At 37.2% G+C, this 15,939-nt stretch overlaps 1 protein-coding gene across 1 annotated transcript in view; it reads left to right on the top strand.

The window, feature by feature from the left end:
- Nucleotides 1-949: 949 nt before the first annotated feature.
- ergic53 (lectin, mannose binding protein ergic53) overlaps nt 950-15,939 on the top strand; it is a 207,475-nt gene continuing 192,485 nt past the window's right edge. The window contains exon 1 of the mRNA XM_090389265.1: nt 950-1,233. Coding sequence (XP_090245391.1) covers nt 1,065-1,233 — 169 coding nt within the window. The 5' untranslated portion in view covers nt 950-1,064. The remainder of the gene's footprint in view (nt 1,234-15,939) is intronic.

The raw sequence follows: 15,939 nt of genomic DNA, 5'->3' as shown, positions 1-15,939 counted from the left end.
TCATTTTAGGAAGGATGTAGATTTACTTGAGCGGGTACAGAGAAGGGCAACAAGATTGGTGAGGGGAATGAAGGGATCCTCTTACCAAGAGAGGCTTAAGTTCTGCAAATTGCAGTGGCTGGAGACTAGGCACCTGCGCGGTGATCTGATTGAGGTATATAAGGCCTTGAATGGATTGAGCACGCTGAATTCTGATGGGATCCTTCCACTTGTTCAGATTACGAACCTAAGAGGGCATAAATTCAAATTAAGAAAAGACAGATGTAGAATAGATGTGCGGAAATTTGCCTTTAGCCAGCGGGTGGTTAATTGCTGGAACAAACTTCCATCTGTCGTTGTGGAAGTTGATAGCGTCAATAAATTTAAGGAGGAACTGGACAGGCATTTGGAGGGAATGGTGTGATTTTTTTTTTTTTGGCTGATGCTGCATAAGCTCATACATTTGCTTTCTTGCATCACATGCCACTACTACTACTACTACTACTACTACTAATGCCGACTCCTTAGAGATGTTTTCTAAAAACAATTAAGAGCCTGTATAATGTGTTGTAGTCCAAGCGGACAACTAACTGCTGGCTTTCAGGAGTTTGGGTGGAGTAGCTAAAGATTCGTCTCCACATATCTTGTAGCAAATGTCATCCAGAGGGTTATTGACGTCATTGAAACCAATCGGGTGTCATACATGACATTAAACTTTTCTTTTTTATAACCGATTATATTTTTATTTAATGTCCTGGTTCACGTTGGAAAACAGCGTACAACAACATTAACTTTTATATATTTACATAGTGCATGTAATTATTATTACTTTAATGGTCTGGAATAATTTTTTAATGTGTCTTTAATGCTATGTAATTATGAATTAAAATTACTAGAAGTGTTTAGAGTTAATCGATTTTTAGCAGACATGGTGCGTAAAATACCAACCGGCTTTGACATTTAGGGTGATCCTTCCACGTGGCACTGATGTTGGATGGTTTCGCTTGTGCGAATAACAACAGGTGGAGCAGTTGAAGATTACTATGACCGTCGTGTACAAACAGTTGAACAGGTAATCGCGAAAGATGGCTCCTGCGGGTTGGATGTGGAATTTTTGTGCCGGTATTTTACTGTTGATAGTTCTTAGTGTAAGATGTGACCTTCCTCATAAAAAATTTGAATATAAGTATAGTTTTAAAGGACCTTATTTAGCACAAAAAGATGGCACGGTGCCTTTCTGGGAGCACCAAGGAAGTATGTACCTTTTCATATTCTTTAATTTTTGCTGCAATCTTAAATTATTGTTGACCTTGTACGTATCGAAGCGTCATATTTTATTCATTTTCTTAGTACACGTGGCTCTTCGCTGGACGATGTATCTTTTACCGCAGGCAAAATATGACGTGTCAGTACAGTTCTAACCATTTCTGTACGAACATATGGTTGTATACGTAGACCGGCCAGATTTTTTGGAAAACGCATAGATCACGAATGCTTCTTCAGTGTTACTTATAAGAATATTATTTCTTCGAAGAAAAAAAAAAAAAAAAAAAAGTTTTTTGAATTCCGTTTCTAAATTTTGATCAGATGCAGCTGGTCTGTTTTGTTTGATCAGAATCTTTTTATATAAAATGTATAATTCCTATTGGGCTTTAGCACCTTAATCAAGAACTGTTGTCACATTCAGACTACACAAATATGATATTTTTATATTTTATTGAGAGATGGACGTTACGTGTTTGTTCATAATTAATGTAATATGTGAATGCCACTAATTAACCATATCGAGGGATACTTGATAACATTTCACGTGGTTTGTTATTCATGTACCACTGAAATTTTATCATAGAAACAGTATACGCATCACTGAGAAATTAAGAAAACTGAAAATTGAACAACCGCAGTGAATGCATACTTAAAAGTACAGTATTGTTTATGTTAGAAGCTAGATGAGGAACTTAACCTGAAAGTTTCAGGAGTAGTACAATATTTCGCAAGGATTTTGAGTTAGTGATGTATCCAGGGAAAGATATGACTTGAGTTGGTGTAAAACAGCGAGGATGAAAAACATTTAAGGAAGGAATTATGAAGTAAAAAAAAAAAAAAGTACTAGAAAATTGATCCGGTCACTTTTATTGGAACTATGCTTATTAGTAAAGAACTGTTTCTGAAATTGTGTTCAATGCTGAAGGCATATAAATTGTTAAAATTATAGTTTTGAAGTATTAAAATAAATTTCATATAATTGATTTGCATGGCAGATATTGTAAAAGGCTATAGCACTAAACATTCTATACAACGAATTCTGCAATTTTTTTTGTTTTGTAATATCTGATAATTTTCAAGTTTTTGGCAGTTTCAAATTTATTGTTCATGTTAGTAGCTAGGTGAGGAACTTAACCTGAAAGTTTTGCGAGGAATTTTTTTTGTTTTGTCAAGATATGAAAAAATTCACATTTTCTTAGAAATATATAATATATTAACATATTAACAATAAGGAATTTTAAAATTTCTTATTGTTAATAAATAATGCTGGATGAAGCCACTTTCTTCTGTTTTGTGCAATGGCCATCCATTTTCTACCCAAGAACTTGTGAAATTTCATCTGTCCATCTCCATTATATCTCTGTATATGAGTGCTTTTATTCTTTATGACCAACATTAATATGTTAGCATTCTTGAGTGTGTTTCTTGATAAGCTCTGAAAAATCACTGGCTAAATTCACTGTAAAATAAAAATATAATAATGAAACAGAAAATTAAAAGAAAAGAAAAAAAAAAGTTTACAATTTTTTTTTGAGATGCACATAGATATACACAAAAAAAAATTAAATACTGAATGTTATGATAAAGTTGTACATAAAAGTGATAAAAACTACTATAAATAAAGTAGCATCATTGGAACTGAGAGAGCCAACCTCTTTGTGAACAGTAACTCACATAACTATGTTACAAATTTAAAGACAAAAAAAAAGTTATACTTACAAAAAATTGCAGTGCCAGTCATGTGCAATGGTGGTTATATGGAGGCGTGTGTCATCAATAGGTTATTGCCAAATTGAGATGGTTTGCAGAATAATAACATCCAAGAATAGGGTAAATACATACATCTCCATTCCTATTAGAAACCGTTCACTAATTTTTGAATTTTCCCTGCCAAAAAGTTTCATCCAAAATAAATTTAGGACTACCCCCAATAATCTGTAATTTCTATAAACATTCATGGCAAGATACTGGTGCTGGGGGTGGGAACTTTCTACTCATTGCCAAATTATAAATTTCTAAAATGGAGTGCAGTAATCATCAAAAACAAGTTAAGTCTAATAGTACTTAAAAAAAGAGTGGACTGGAACAAAAAAAAGTTAATAAAAACAATATGTACAAGTTAGTGCATTTGCATCATTTCTGTACATAGCCAACTAAATAAGTAGTTATAAATTGGCATCATTAAGTATATCTCATATTGTGAATACCTTCACAGTGAGTTGCCATGGTATTGCACTATCTCAAATAAGTAACACTTCACCTTAGGAGAAGACTTGTTACTTATTCTCAGCGGATACCATCACCCATATGGCACCGTTTTGGAGCTTATTGGTTGCTCATCAGTGGGTGGGCAGGTACCCTGGTGTTGCAATGATGACAACCCAGTTGCGAAGTATAAATCCACAATATGAGAGATACCTGGTGGTGGTGTGGAGTATTTAGATTACGGTATAGTTTAGGGCTACAGCCTCAGGTTATATAAATAGTTTATGGAGGTGTGCATCATTAAGTATATCTCATATACTTAATGATGCACTATTTATAACTACTTATGTAGTTTGCTATGTACAGAAATGATGCAAATTAGGCTTAAATGGATGTCAGATGAACTAATGAGACATATGGCAGAGAAGAAAAATGCATGGGATACATACAAATTCACACGTGACACAGAAGCCTATGATAGATATAAGTTGATCTGTAACCAAGTTACAAAGGAGGTTAGACAGGCAAAGGCAGATTACGAGAAATCTTTGGCAAAGGATGCCAAGAAAAACAGCAAAGAGTTCTTTACTTATGCAAACTCTAGAAGGAAGGCGATGAATCAGATTGGTCCACTTGATATCGATGGGTCAACTGTTGATGATCCTGCTCAGGTAGCTAACAAACTAAATTAATATTTTGCATTGACATTCACACATGAGGAGTTATTCAGCGAGGGGAATGCCAGAGGTGTATTCAACTCTGGCAGTAAGCTAGAGAATCTTGTAATAACTGAGAGTCAAGTGGAGGAGAAATTGTTGAAGATAAACACAAGAAAGGCACCTGCGGTGGATAGGATCTATCCAGTTATATTAAAGGAGTTAGCAAAGGGAGTAAGCAAACCCTTAGCCATAATTATGAGAGCTTCCTTGGATTGAGGGGAGGTACCCACAGACTGGAGATGTGCAAATGTGACCCCAATTCACAAAGAAGGATCAAAGGCTGACACAAGTAATTATAGACTTCTGAGTTTAACTTCTGTTCCAGGAAAATTAATGGAGGCACTGGTTAAAGAAGCACTGCAGGATCATCTAGACAAGACTTCAGTTATAGCTCGGACACAGCATGGTTTTGTTAAGGGGAAGTCTTGCCTGACCAATTTGATTGGATACTATGATGCAGTCACAAAAGAACTGGATGCAGGGAATAACTTTGATATTATATACTTGGATCTTAGAAAGGCTTTTGATACTGTTGCACATGGAAGACTGCTGCACAAATTGGAGCAGTGTGGCATTGGCGGCAAATTGCTGCTATGGATAAAGGGATGGTTGAGGGGGAGAAGACAGAGTGGTAATCAATGGATACTGCTCGTCGTGGACTAATGTTATTAGTGGAGTCCTTCAGGGTTCAGTGTTGGGTCCATTGTTGTTTTCTGTATTTATAAATAATATTGATGATGGTATATCAAGCTTAATGTCCAAGTTTCAGATAATACGAAGGTTGGCAGGGTTGTCAAACACACTACTGACACTATGCTGCTGCAACAGGATCTGGAAAGGTTGAGCAGATGGGCTGAGAGGTGGCAAATGAAGTTTAACATTGACAAATGTAAAGTACTACATATGGGGAAACAGCAACCCCAGAGCAACGTATCAACTCTGTGGTACTACACTGACAGTGGTGGAGAATGAAAGGGACCTGGGGGTGGTTGTGCAGGCAGATATGAAGTTCTCTGAACAGTGCAGACGGGCTGCAAGAGTAGCTCATGGTGTATTGTCAATTATATATAGGAATTTTTCTAGCAGGGATAAGGAGGTGATTATTCACTTGTATAAGGCAATGATCAGGCCACACCTAGAGTACTGTATACAGGTCTGGAGGCCTCATTTCGAGAAGGATGTAGAGCTGCTGGATCGAGTACAGAGAAGGGCAACAAGATTAGTGAATGGAACAAAGGGGTGCTCTTACAAAGAAAAGCTTAAGTTTTGCAAATTACAGTGTCTGGAGACTAGGCACCAGCGAGGTGATCTGATAGAGGTGTATAAAGCCTTGAATGGTTTGAGCATGCTCAATGCTGATGGGATTCTTCCTCTTGCTCAGAATAATCACTTGAGAGGGCATAAATTCAAATTGAGGAAAGACAGATGTAGGATAGATGTGCGGAAATTTGCCTTTAGCCAGCGGATGGTTGGTTGGTGGAACAGACTTCCATCCCTTGTCTTGGAAGTTAATAGCCTATATAAGTTTAAGGCTCAGCTGGACAGGTATTTCAAACGAACAGAGGGGTGAAGTGGAAGTGGTTTTTTTTTTTTTTTTTTTTTGGCTCAAATGCCTCTACTAATGCTAAATGTGCTAACTTGTACGTTAGTTAAACTATTTACGTAACCCAAGGCTTTAGCCCTAAACTATACCATAAAAACAATATGCATTATAGTTTAATAAATATGGAGGGTAGCAATTACCAAAAACAACCAGTTAAGTGGAAAATTTTTTTTTCAAATAAGATATAAGATATTTTAATATCTTATTGTGAAAATAATGACTTTTTCATAAAAAGGTAAAACTGGGAAAAAAAAAAAAAAAAAAAATTCAATGAAATTTTTAAAAATGAAGTTCTATAATTTACAAACATGACTGCTTAGGATGAAACAAAAAATTTTCTATTATCACTACAAAATCGATATTTTATTTTTATAGTGCATTAACCAGAAAAAAAAAAAATTCAATTTCCATGCATATTATAAGTTACTAAAAATGGGATATCCCAGAGAAGTGAGAATTATTTAAGGTTTTAATTTCATTTGAAGCTTAGCCATGGCATTTAATTATTATAATTTACTTTTATAGTATTTATAAATGTGTTGATATGAAAAAGAAACATTTTCTTTCATATTTTTGTGTGCTGTACTATAATTTCTAAAGGCTGGGATGAGAAAGTTAACCTGTGCAACCAGTTAGGCTACAAGTAATTTTTTTAAATGAATAAAATATTCATATATGGCCATATAAGCTTTTAAAATTTAGGTGTCATACTACATTTCACAATTGATCACCTTTAGTGATCAGTTGTAAAATGAAAGGTCTGAAGAAAACTTCTGTTAAAAGTATTGCTTGTAATCCTGATATGGAGCACCTCTAACCAACATTATAATTAATGTTTAATTAAGTTGCTTCAATGAACATTATTGATAATCACCTTTGGAATCTATAAGTGTGTACACCCTTTAGGGGCAGTTTGAAGAGATTCATTCCAGTAGTATGAACTTGATTGCCAATCCTTATCAGTCTGGTGCTCACCTGCTTTGGTTTTCAGACACCTGCAGTGTTGCCATATAATTGAAGTTGGAGTTACACAATTTAATATGCACAACAATATGAAAATATATTTGAACAAATATCCCATTTGAAGCCTGTTATATCAGGTGGACTGCAGGAATTAGATTACCTCTCAAATTCGTTATTCCGAATTATGTTTTAATGTGTCATTTTTAATTTTAAACTTTTAAATTCTATATATGAAAAATTAGCTACTTCTCTCTTCACCAAGAAGAATTGTAAGAAACAAAATTTCAGCTATAGGGCCTTGCCTGTTTCTGATGATGTGATTTTTGTCTGGATGACAACATTCAAGTAATTTTTGCAACAACTAATACAGCCTCTTTGTTACAACCAAAGGATTAAGGGGTGATTAACAACATTTGAAGCCTGTTATATCAGGTGGACTGTGTGAAAACTGATTACCTAGACAGATAGTAAGCATTGGTCATCAGCTCCGGAGTGAAATAATATTTAGAAATCCTCAGACAATATTTTGGCATCGTGGGAGGAGGTTACATAAGCTATGGCAAATGGTGTTTGGCAGGAACTTTCCAGCACTTACAGATTGAAATTCACAAATGAGATTGGCTTCCTTGATGTAGAAATAATATGGGGAAGATGCTGGAATCACTTGTTGTTTAAGAGACCAAGAAAGATCTGGTTAAGTTGGAACAACAAAGGGTAAAAATGCAAGAGGAAAAGGAAATATAGCTTGTGACCAATGGTGGGAATCAAAAATCTTAAAAACTGGTTCTCTATTACCTTAGTCCCCCTTTTCAAGGTAAAAAATAAAAACCAAATGTAGACGAAAAGTAGCTCGCATGGTGTTCAGCGTTAAATGGCCTTTAAGGACTGGTTCGGCGAACTTGGGAATTTCTAGGGACAGTTTCATGCAAATCGGCTGAATCCCACCACTGCTTGTGACAAAATGAATGTCCGAAGCGTTCAGTTTGTTCCACAAAAGGGATGGCCATTCTTGTTTAAGATTTATCAATAGAAAAAGAAGCAAATATTGTTAATTTTTTTTTATCCTTGGCTTCTTAAAACATGAATAATTTTGTGTGACTAATACAGTATGAAAATAATAATGGGCGAAGGTAAAGAAAGCCTGCACGAGAAGCATGCGAAAGTTCAATGAAATTTACCGATAAAAGTACTTTTCCGTAACGGCATTTGTATCATTGCTCACTCGGTAAACAGACGGTGGGTGTTATCGGTCAGGAGTAGAAATTGAATCCCATGGGAGATTGAAACCCTCCCAAAGTGGAGGGGATAATCTGACCTTTTTTTTTTCTTTAGAATCACTGGTGGACTAGTGGCTAAATTGTTTATTAAGAAAAAAAAGGCAAAGGAAGCCCACACGAGAAGCACGGCAAACTTCAAAAAAGTTTACCAGTGAAACTATGTTACAAACATTTTTTACGACACCAGAACTTCCAGTATGACGCTGTTCGTGATTCAATTAGTTAATTCGATTAATGATTCTAAAGAAAAAAGGTCAGGTTACCGCCCCCTCCATTTCGGGAGGGTTTCAAGCTGCTGTGGGATTCAACTTCTACTCCAGACCAATAACACCCACGGTCTGTTTACAGGGCGAGCAACAATACAAATGCCGTTATGGCAAAGTACTTTTACCAGTAAATTTCATCGAACTTTTGCATGCTTCTTATGCAGGCTTTCTTTATCTTAGCCCAAGGGTTCTCAACCTTTTTTTTTTTTTCTTGTGGACCCCTTGAGTCCTAACTCAAGGGGTCCACAAGGTATGTCGACCCCCATATAAGCATATGTAATATTCCTAAATAAAATATTTATTTGTAGGTTAGTAAAAGTTAATAATTAAACAATTCCAATATAATATAAAAAATGTAAATTACAAAATTTGAAAATTTCAATTGATAAAACTGAAACATTTTTACTTGTAATGACAGAATTAGTAAAAAAAAATTTTTTTTTAAATATTATTTCAAACAACATATATAAATTTATTCCGCAATTCAACAAGTTCCTCTTGTAAATCAATTTCAACATCAGCAACACTTACCTCAAATGGAATCACCACCCCAATCAAGTTCAGTTCTAGTCAGTCCTTGAACCAAACTTGCATGTCTTCATAAATTTTTTTTTAAATGATCAACATACACAACACAGTCATCATCTTTTAAATCACTGCTAACTGAAGCAAGGTTTGGAAACTGGTCAAATGCACGGCGTGAGATATTAAGACTGTATAATTTGAGTTTTCCTAGGAATGCATTAATGGCTTCTTTGGTAGATATTAAATCACAGTTATGTCCTTGCTGCAGCTTATTAAGAGAATTCAGTTTTCAAACACATATGAGAGGTAAAATATGTCTGTTTTCATGGAACCAACTGTTTTCCAATCTCCTTTTCATTTAGAAATGGTACAATACTGTGTCAAAAGACGACGAAGACAATTGCCTTTTAGACGACCGTCGCACCTCTGTATGCAGTATAAGATGGTCAAATCCTTCATTTTCATCACAAAATTTGCAAAAGAGATCTTGAAAGGCATTAGCCTTAATGAGGTTGACAGCTTTTATTAAAAGCGTTAAGGCTTCATGAAGACGTCCACTCAATCTCTTCGCCATGCTATGTAAACAGGATAGGTGGAACAGGACCAGGGTATGTCTGCCAGGGGCCAAGGTTGATGACGTTGTAGAGCGGATATCATCTTTCAAGGGCACAAAAGGTGATATAGTTGTACACGTTGGCACTAATGATATTAAGAGTAGGAGACCGGCAGAATTACTCAACAAGTACAGGTCACTGTTGAAAAAAAGCCGAGAATTAGGGTTGAATTTGAAAGTGTCTGCAATTCTGCCCAGACACGATAGGAGGGAGTATATGATGAGAGCCTTGTCGATCAATTCGGCCCTGGAAAGATTGTGCAAGGCTCAAGGGGTAGAATTTTTTTCAGCCTGGACTGTACTTGTTAACAGGAGAGATTGCTTCTACAGGGATGGGATACACTTAAATAGAAAGGGTGCAAGAATATTTGCTGATGCTATCGAGGCAGTGTTAGGTGGGTCGGAAAACTGCTAGCTTGGGGGGATACAAAGACTAATAGTTTAACAGTAACCGCAGGCAGAGGTGAAGGTGATTCTTGCACAACTTCTATTAGAATAAGAAGCGACCTGGAGCGAGGGGTGTTGGGGGTTTCAGGGACGGATGGCAGTCATCCTGGAATAGTTGGGTATATGGGATGTGTTAGGGTAACAAGGAATAGGCATAGGAGCATGTATGCTTGCATGTATACCAATGCTAGAAGTATAGTAAATAAATTTGATGAATTTGAAGTGTTGGTCAAGACATCAAAGGCGGATATTGTTGGGATAGCAGAGACGTGGTGTCACAAAGATATAAGGAATGCAGAACTGGAATTTGGGGAGTACAATGTGTACAGAAAGGATAGACAGGACAGAAAGGGAGGAGGTGTTATGCTGTTAATTAAGAAAAACATAAAATCAAAAGAAGTGCATCCAGTTGATATAGATGGACAGTGCACTGTTGAGTCAGTTTGGTGTGACATAAGCACTGCAAAAGCAAAGATAAGAGTAGGAGTGTGTTATAGGCCTAATGACTCGAATGAGTACAATGAACAATTGTACAGAGAAATAGAGTGGGCCAGTAAATCAGAATGTCTTATAATGGGGGATTTTAACTTCCCAGATATTGACTGGAACTTGTGGGTTGGTCACTCACACACTAGTCAGACTTTTGTGGATTTATTGGATGATTGTTTTCTGCAGCAGCATGTTCGAGAGGCAACCAGAGAAAGTAATACTCTTGATCTGGTTATCAGCAGTGATCATTCGTGTATTAAGAATTTGCAGATAAAGGAACCACTAGGTGGCAGTGATCACAGTGTGCTGAAGTGGGATTTACTCAAAGAGGTAACTACCGTCAGGGGTAAAGGAAAGGGTTTTTGCTTCCGTAAAGGGGAGTACAGTGGTCTCAGACAGTTTTTAAATTCTGTACAGTGGGATCGACTGACGATGTTACAAACAGTAAATTCTAAGTGGGAAGCATTCAAGGAATTAATCGTGGAAGCTACTAGACTTTTCATACCGATGAAGAAGTATTGTTCAAGGTTTAGGCCTAAATGGTTATCAAATGAACTAATGAGACTTGTGACAGAGAAGAAAAATGCATGGGATGCATATAAATTATCAGGCGACGCAGAAGCCTGTAGCAGATATAAGCTAGTCTGTAATCAGGTCACAAAGGAGGTTCGGCAGGCAAAGGCGGATTACGAGAAATCTTTGGCAAAAGATGCTAAGAAAAACAGCAAGGATTTCTTTACTTATATAAACTCTAAAAGGAAGGGGCTGAATATGATTGGTCCGCTTGACATCGATGGTTCGACTGTTGATGATCCTGCTCAGATAGCAAACAAACTGAATGAGTATTTTGCATCTACATTCACACGTGAGGAATCATTACAGTTTGAAAATGGAAGAAGGTTATAAAATTGTAGCAGTGTGCTTAATGATTTTGTAATAACTGAGAGCAAAGTGGAGGAGAAATTGTTGAAGTTAAACATAAGAAAGGCACCTGGGGCGGATGGGATCTATCCAGTTATATTAAAGGAGGCGGCAAAGCAACTAAGCAAACCCTTAGCCATAATTATGAGAGCATCCTTGGATTCAGGGGAGGTTCCCACGGACTGGAGATGTGCAAATGTATCCCCAATTCACAAAGGAGGTTCGAAGGGTGACACGAATAATTACAGACCAGTTAGTTTAACTTCTGTTCCGGGTAAAATAATGGAGTCACTGGTTAAAGATGCATTGCAGGATCATCTAGACAAGACTGCAGCAATAATTCAGACACAGCATGGGTTTGTTAAGGGAAAGTCTTGTCTGACAAATTTGATTGGTTATTATGATGTGGTCACAAAGGAACTGGATGCAAAAAATAATTTTGATATCATATACTTGGATTTCAGGAAAGCTTTTGACACTGTTGCGCATGGAAGACTACTGTACAAATTGGAGCAGAATGGTATTAAGGGTAAGTTGCTACAATGGATAAAAGGATGGTTAAGTGGGAGAAGACAGAGGGTGGTAATCAATGGGTGCTGCTCTTCGTGGACTAATGTTATTAGTGGAGTCCCACAGGGTTCGGTGTTGGGTCCACTGTTGTTTTGTATATTTATCAATGATATTGATGAAGGTATATCAGGCTTAATGTCGAAGTTTGCAGATGACACGAAGGTTGGCAGGGTTGTTAATGACAGTAATGGCAGTGTGCTACTGCAACAGGATCTAGATAATTTGGGCAGATGGGCTAAGAAGTGGCAACTGAAGTTTAACCTTGACAAATGCAAAGTACTGCATATGGGTAGAAGTAACCCCAGAGGAACGTACCAACTGTGTGGTACTACACTTAAGGTGGTAGAAAATGAAAAAGACCTGGGAGTAATTGTGCAGTCAGATATGAAGTTTTCTGAGGAATGTAGACAGGCTGCTAGGGCAGGTCATGGGGTTTTGTCAATGATATATAGGAATTTTGCTAGCAGGGAAAAGGAGGTGATTGTCCCTCTGTATAAGGCAATGGTCAGGCCACGCCTTGAGTACTGCGTGCAGGTCTGGAGGCCTCATTTTAGGAAGGATGTAGATTTGCTTGAGCGTGTACAGAGAAGAGCAACACGATTGGTGAGGGGAATGAAGGGATCCTCTTACCAAGAGAGGCTTAAGTTCTGCAAATTGCAGTGGCTGGAGACTAGGCACCTGCGCGGTGATCTGATTGAGGTCTATAAGGCCTTGAATGGGTTGAGCACGCTGAATTCTGATGGGATCCTCCCACTTGTTCAGAATACGAACCTACGGGGACATAAGTTCAAATTAAGAAAGGATAGATGTAGAATAGATGTGCGGAAATTTGCCTTTAGCCAGCGGGTGGTTAATTGCTGGAACAAACTTCCATCTGTCGTTGTGGAAGTTGATAGGTTAAATAAATTTAAGGAGGAACTGGACAGGTAATTGGAGGGTATGGTGTGATTTTTTTTTTTTTTTTGGCTGATGCTGCATAAGCTCCTACACTTGCTTTCTTGCATTAAGTGCCACTACTACTACTGCCACCAGATGTTGGGGCTGCGGTGCCTCCGTAGCCAGATGGGAAGGAGCAGCAGTGCATAGCACACGCTTCTTGATTAGACCGGGGTTCGAGCCCGTCACCACCAAATACGGAGAATGCGGAAAGGTCAGGGAATGACCACCGCATATCCCGGAGCAATATGGCCTTAGTTGCTAATGCTCCTAAAAACCAAATAACAAACAAACAAACATGTTGGCGGTGAATCACGCAATGTATGCAAAATACTTTTGGCAATGCATTTTTTAAATGAGTGATAAACTCTCTGTACCTACTGACCATGGAAGGAATGCCATCAGTAGCACAAGCCATTAAATTTTCGAGTGGAATATTTTTTTTCTCTAAAATAAGACTGGACTTCCTTAAATATTGTTTCACCTTTAGTATCTGTTTTGAGGAATCTTGCAAAAAGCATTTCCTCTTTGAGATGATTATCATCCATACATCTTACATATGCCAATAAAAGTGCTTCATTGCCCATCAAAGTTGATTCATTGAGTTTCATTGCAAACTGTTTCACTCGTAATTGAGAAATAAGTTGATTTTCTACATCTTCAGACCATTTTATCATGCGTCTGGATATTGCGTTATTGCTCAAAGGAAGGTTATCGGTAATTTCACGTGCATTTTTGTTTAACATTGTTGAAATTACAACTGATATCAAAGGCAAGATGACAGTTTCACCAATGCTATGTGGCTTTCCAGATTTTGCTATTATTTTGCTGATTTCATATGATGCTAATAAACCGCTATCTTTATTGCTTGCTTGTTTACTAAAAATCTGATCCAATTTGTTTCTTCCTTAAAAATTGTCTCTTAGTTTTCGGAAATACTCCACTGATTTATTTTTCTTTTCGCTGTGCCTTGTCTCCAAATGGTGATGAAGCTTACTTGGCTTAATGCTATCATTAGACAGCACAGTCATACATATAAGACACATTGGTTTTGTGATATTTTCTGGCGATTCAATAAAACCATACAACAGATATTCACTCAAATATTGTCTTGTTTTCTTCTTTGCATGAGCCATGAGTAATCTGAAAACAATAATAATATTATTAACCTATAATATTTGATGTTGGAAATGCTTGTAGGTACTAATGGAAATATAGTTCACTAGAACAATAACGTTCAATAACACAAACAATAGATTTCACCAGGACGATGCCGATTACTTACTATAGAATGAAATGACTGCCTCTGACTGACTGACTCTTTCTAAATTAGTTGGTGCTTAATTAATGTTTTCTTCTTCGAGAATTTTCTATGGAAAGATTTTTTTTTTTTTTTTTGCGTCAACTAAAGAAGGTTCCAGAAAATACGAGTATCTTCTAACTGTGAATTTCTGGACTTTTCTATGACATTAGTTTATTTTATTATTTTTATTTATTTTTATTTAACAAATTATTTTATTTATAATATTTTATCAGGAACCCCTTAGCTTATATTATGGACCCCCGAAATACAGTTTTTTTTTTCTTGTGGACCCCCTCAAAGCTTCTATGGACCCCTGGGGGTACATGTGGACCCTGGTTGGGAAACGCTGCCTTAGCCTAATAATGTTTACATATACAGTACAATATAAGTGCATATTTTTATTGCTTTGCTGTTTTAATATTGATTTTTTTTTTTTTAAATGAAGTTAACAACTAGCTTAAATTAAGTTGGCAAGTGTCCAAAAATTTGACCATGGGAACTCATTTTGCCTTTACGAAATATAAATGGACATAAAATTATGTAAAAGAACATGTGTGATTTACGCTGCTTCAACACCATAGTTCCATAGCCATTCATAGGAATAAATTCCCAACATAACTGGTTCTTGAGACTGTCACAGACATTCTCTCAGATATGCCAGACAAGCTCTATTTGCAACATGGGAGACTAAAGCGCTGAAGGAACTGATATTTGGGTGATGCTCAAATCAAGTGGACCTAATTTCGGTTAAGTCCAGAAGGGCTGTGACAGCAAAATCCTCTGCTTGTAACTTCACGATGGCGGGACTGTTAGTAATTCTGGGTATAACCCCCATGCACAAGCATACTGTGGGTGACCAACCAGGTGTGAACCAATGTAATCAGGGGTTGAGGTGTGGTAATACTAGGTGGTAGATGACACATAATTATGAGAGCATCCTTGGACTCAGGGGAGGTTCCCATGGACTGGAGATGTGAAAATGTATTCCCAATTCACAAAGGGGATCGAAGTGTGACACGAGTAATTACAGACCAGTTAGTTTAACTTCTGTTCCAGGTAAAATAATGGAGTCACTGGTTAAAGATGCATTGCAGGATCATCTAGACAAGACTGCAGCAATAATTCAGACACAGCATGGGTTTGTTAAGGGAAAGTCTTGTCTGACAAATTTGATAGGCTATTATGATGTGGTTACAAAGGAACTGGATGCAAAAAATAATTTTGATATCATATATTTGGATTTCAGGAAAGCTTTTGACACTGTTGCGCATGGAAGACTATTGTACAAATTGGAGCAGAATGGTATTAAGGGTAAGTTGTTACAATGGATAAAAGGATGGTTAAGTGGGAGAAGACAGAGAGTGGTAATCAATGGGTGCTGCTCTTCGTGGACTAATGTTATTAGTGGAGTCCCACAGGGTTCGGTGTTAGGTTCACTGTTGTTTTGTATATTTATCAGTGATATTGATGAAGGTATATCAGGCTTAATGTCGAAGTTTGCAGATGATACAAAGGTTGGCAGGGTTGTTAATGACAGTAATGGCAGTGTGCTACTGCAACAGGATCTAGATAATTTGGGCAGATGGGCTGAGAAGTGGCAACTGAAGTTGAACCTTGACAAATGCAAAGTACTGCATATGGGTAGAAGTAACCCCAGAGAAATGTACCAACTGTGTGGTACTACACTTAAAGAGGTAGAAAATGAAAAAGACCTGGGAGTAATTGTGCAGTCAGATATGAAGTTTTCTGAACAATGCAGACATGCTGCCAGGGCAGGTCATGGGGTTTTGTCAATGATATATAGGAATTTTGCTAGCAGGGAAAGGAGGTGATTGTCCCTCTGTATAAGGCAATGGT

Source organism: Mastigoproctus giganteus, chromosome 14 (genome assembly GCF_048544385.1).
Source record: "Mastigoproctus giganteus isolate SK-2022 chromosome 14, ASM4854438v1, whole genome shotgun sequence".
NCBI lineage: Eukaryota > Metazoa > Arthropoda > Arachnida > Uropygi > Thelyphonidae > Mastigoproctus > Mastigoproctus giganteus.
The sequence above is the reverse complement of the archived record's forward strand: the minus strand, read 5'-3'. Positions and strand labels throughout refer to the sequence as shown.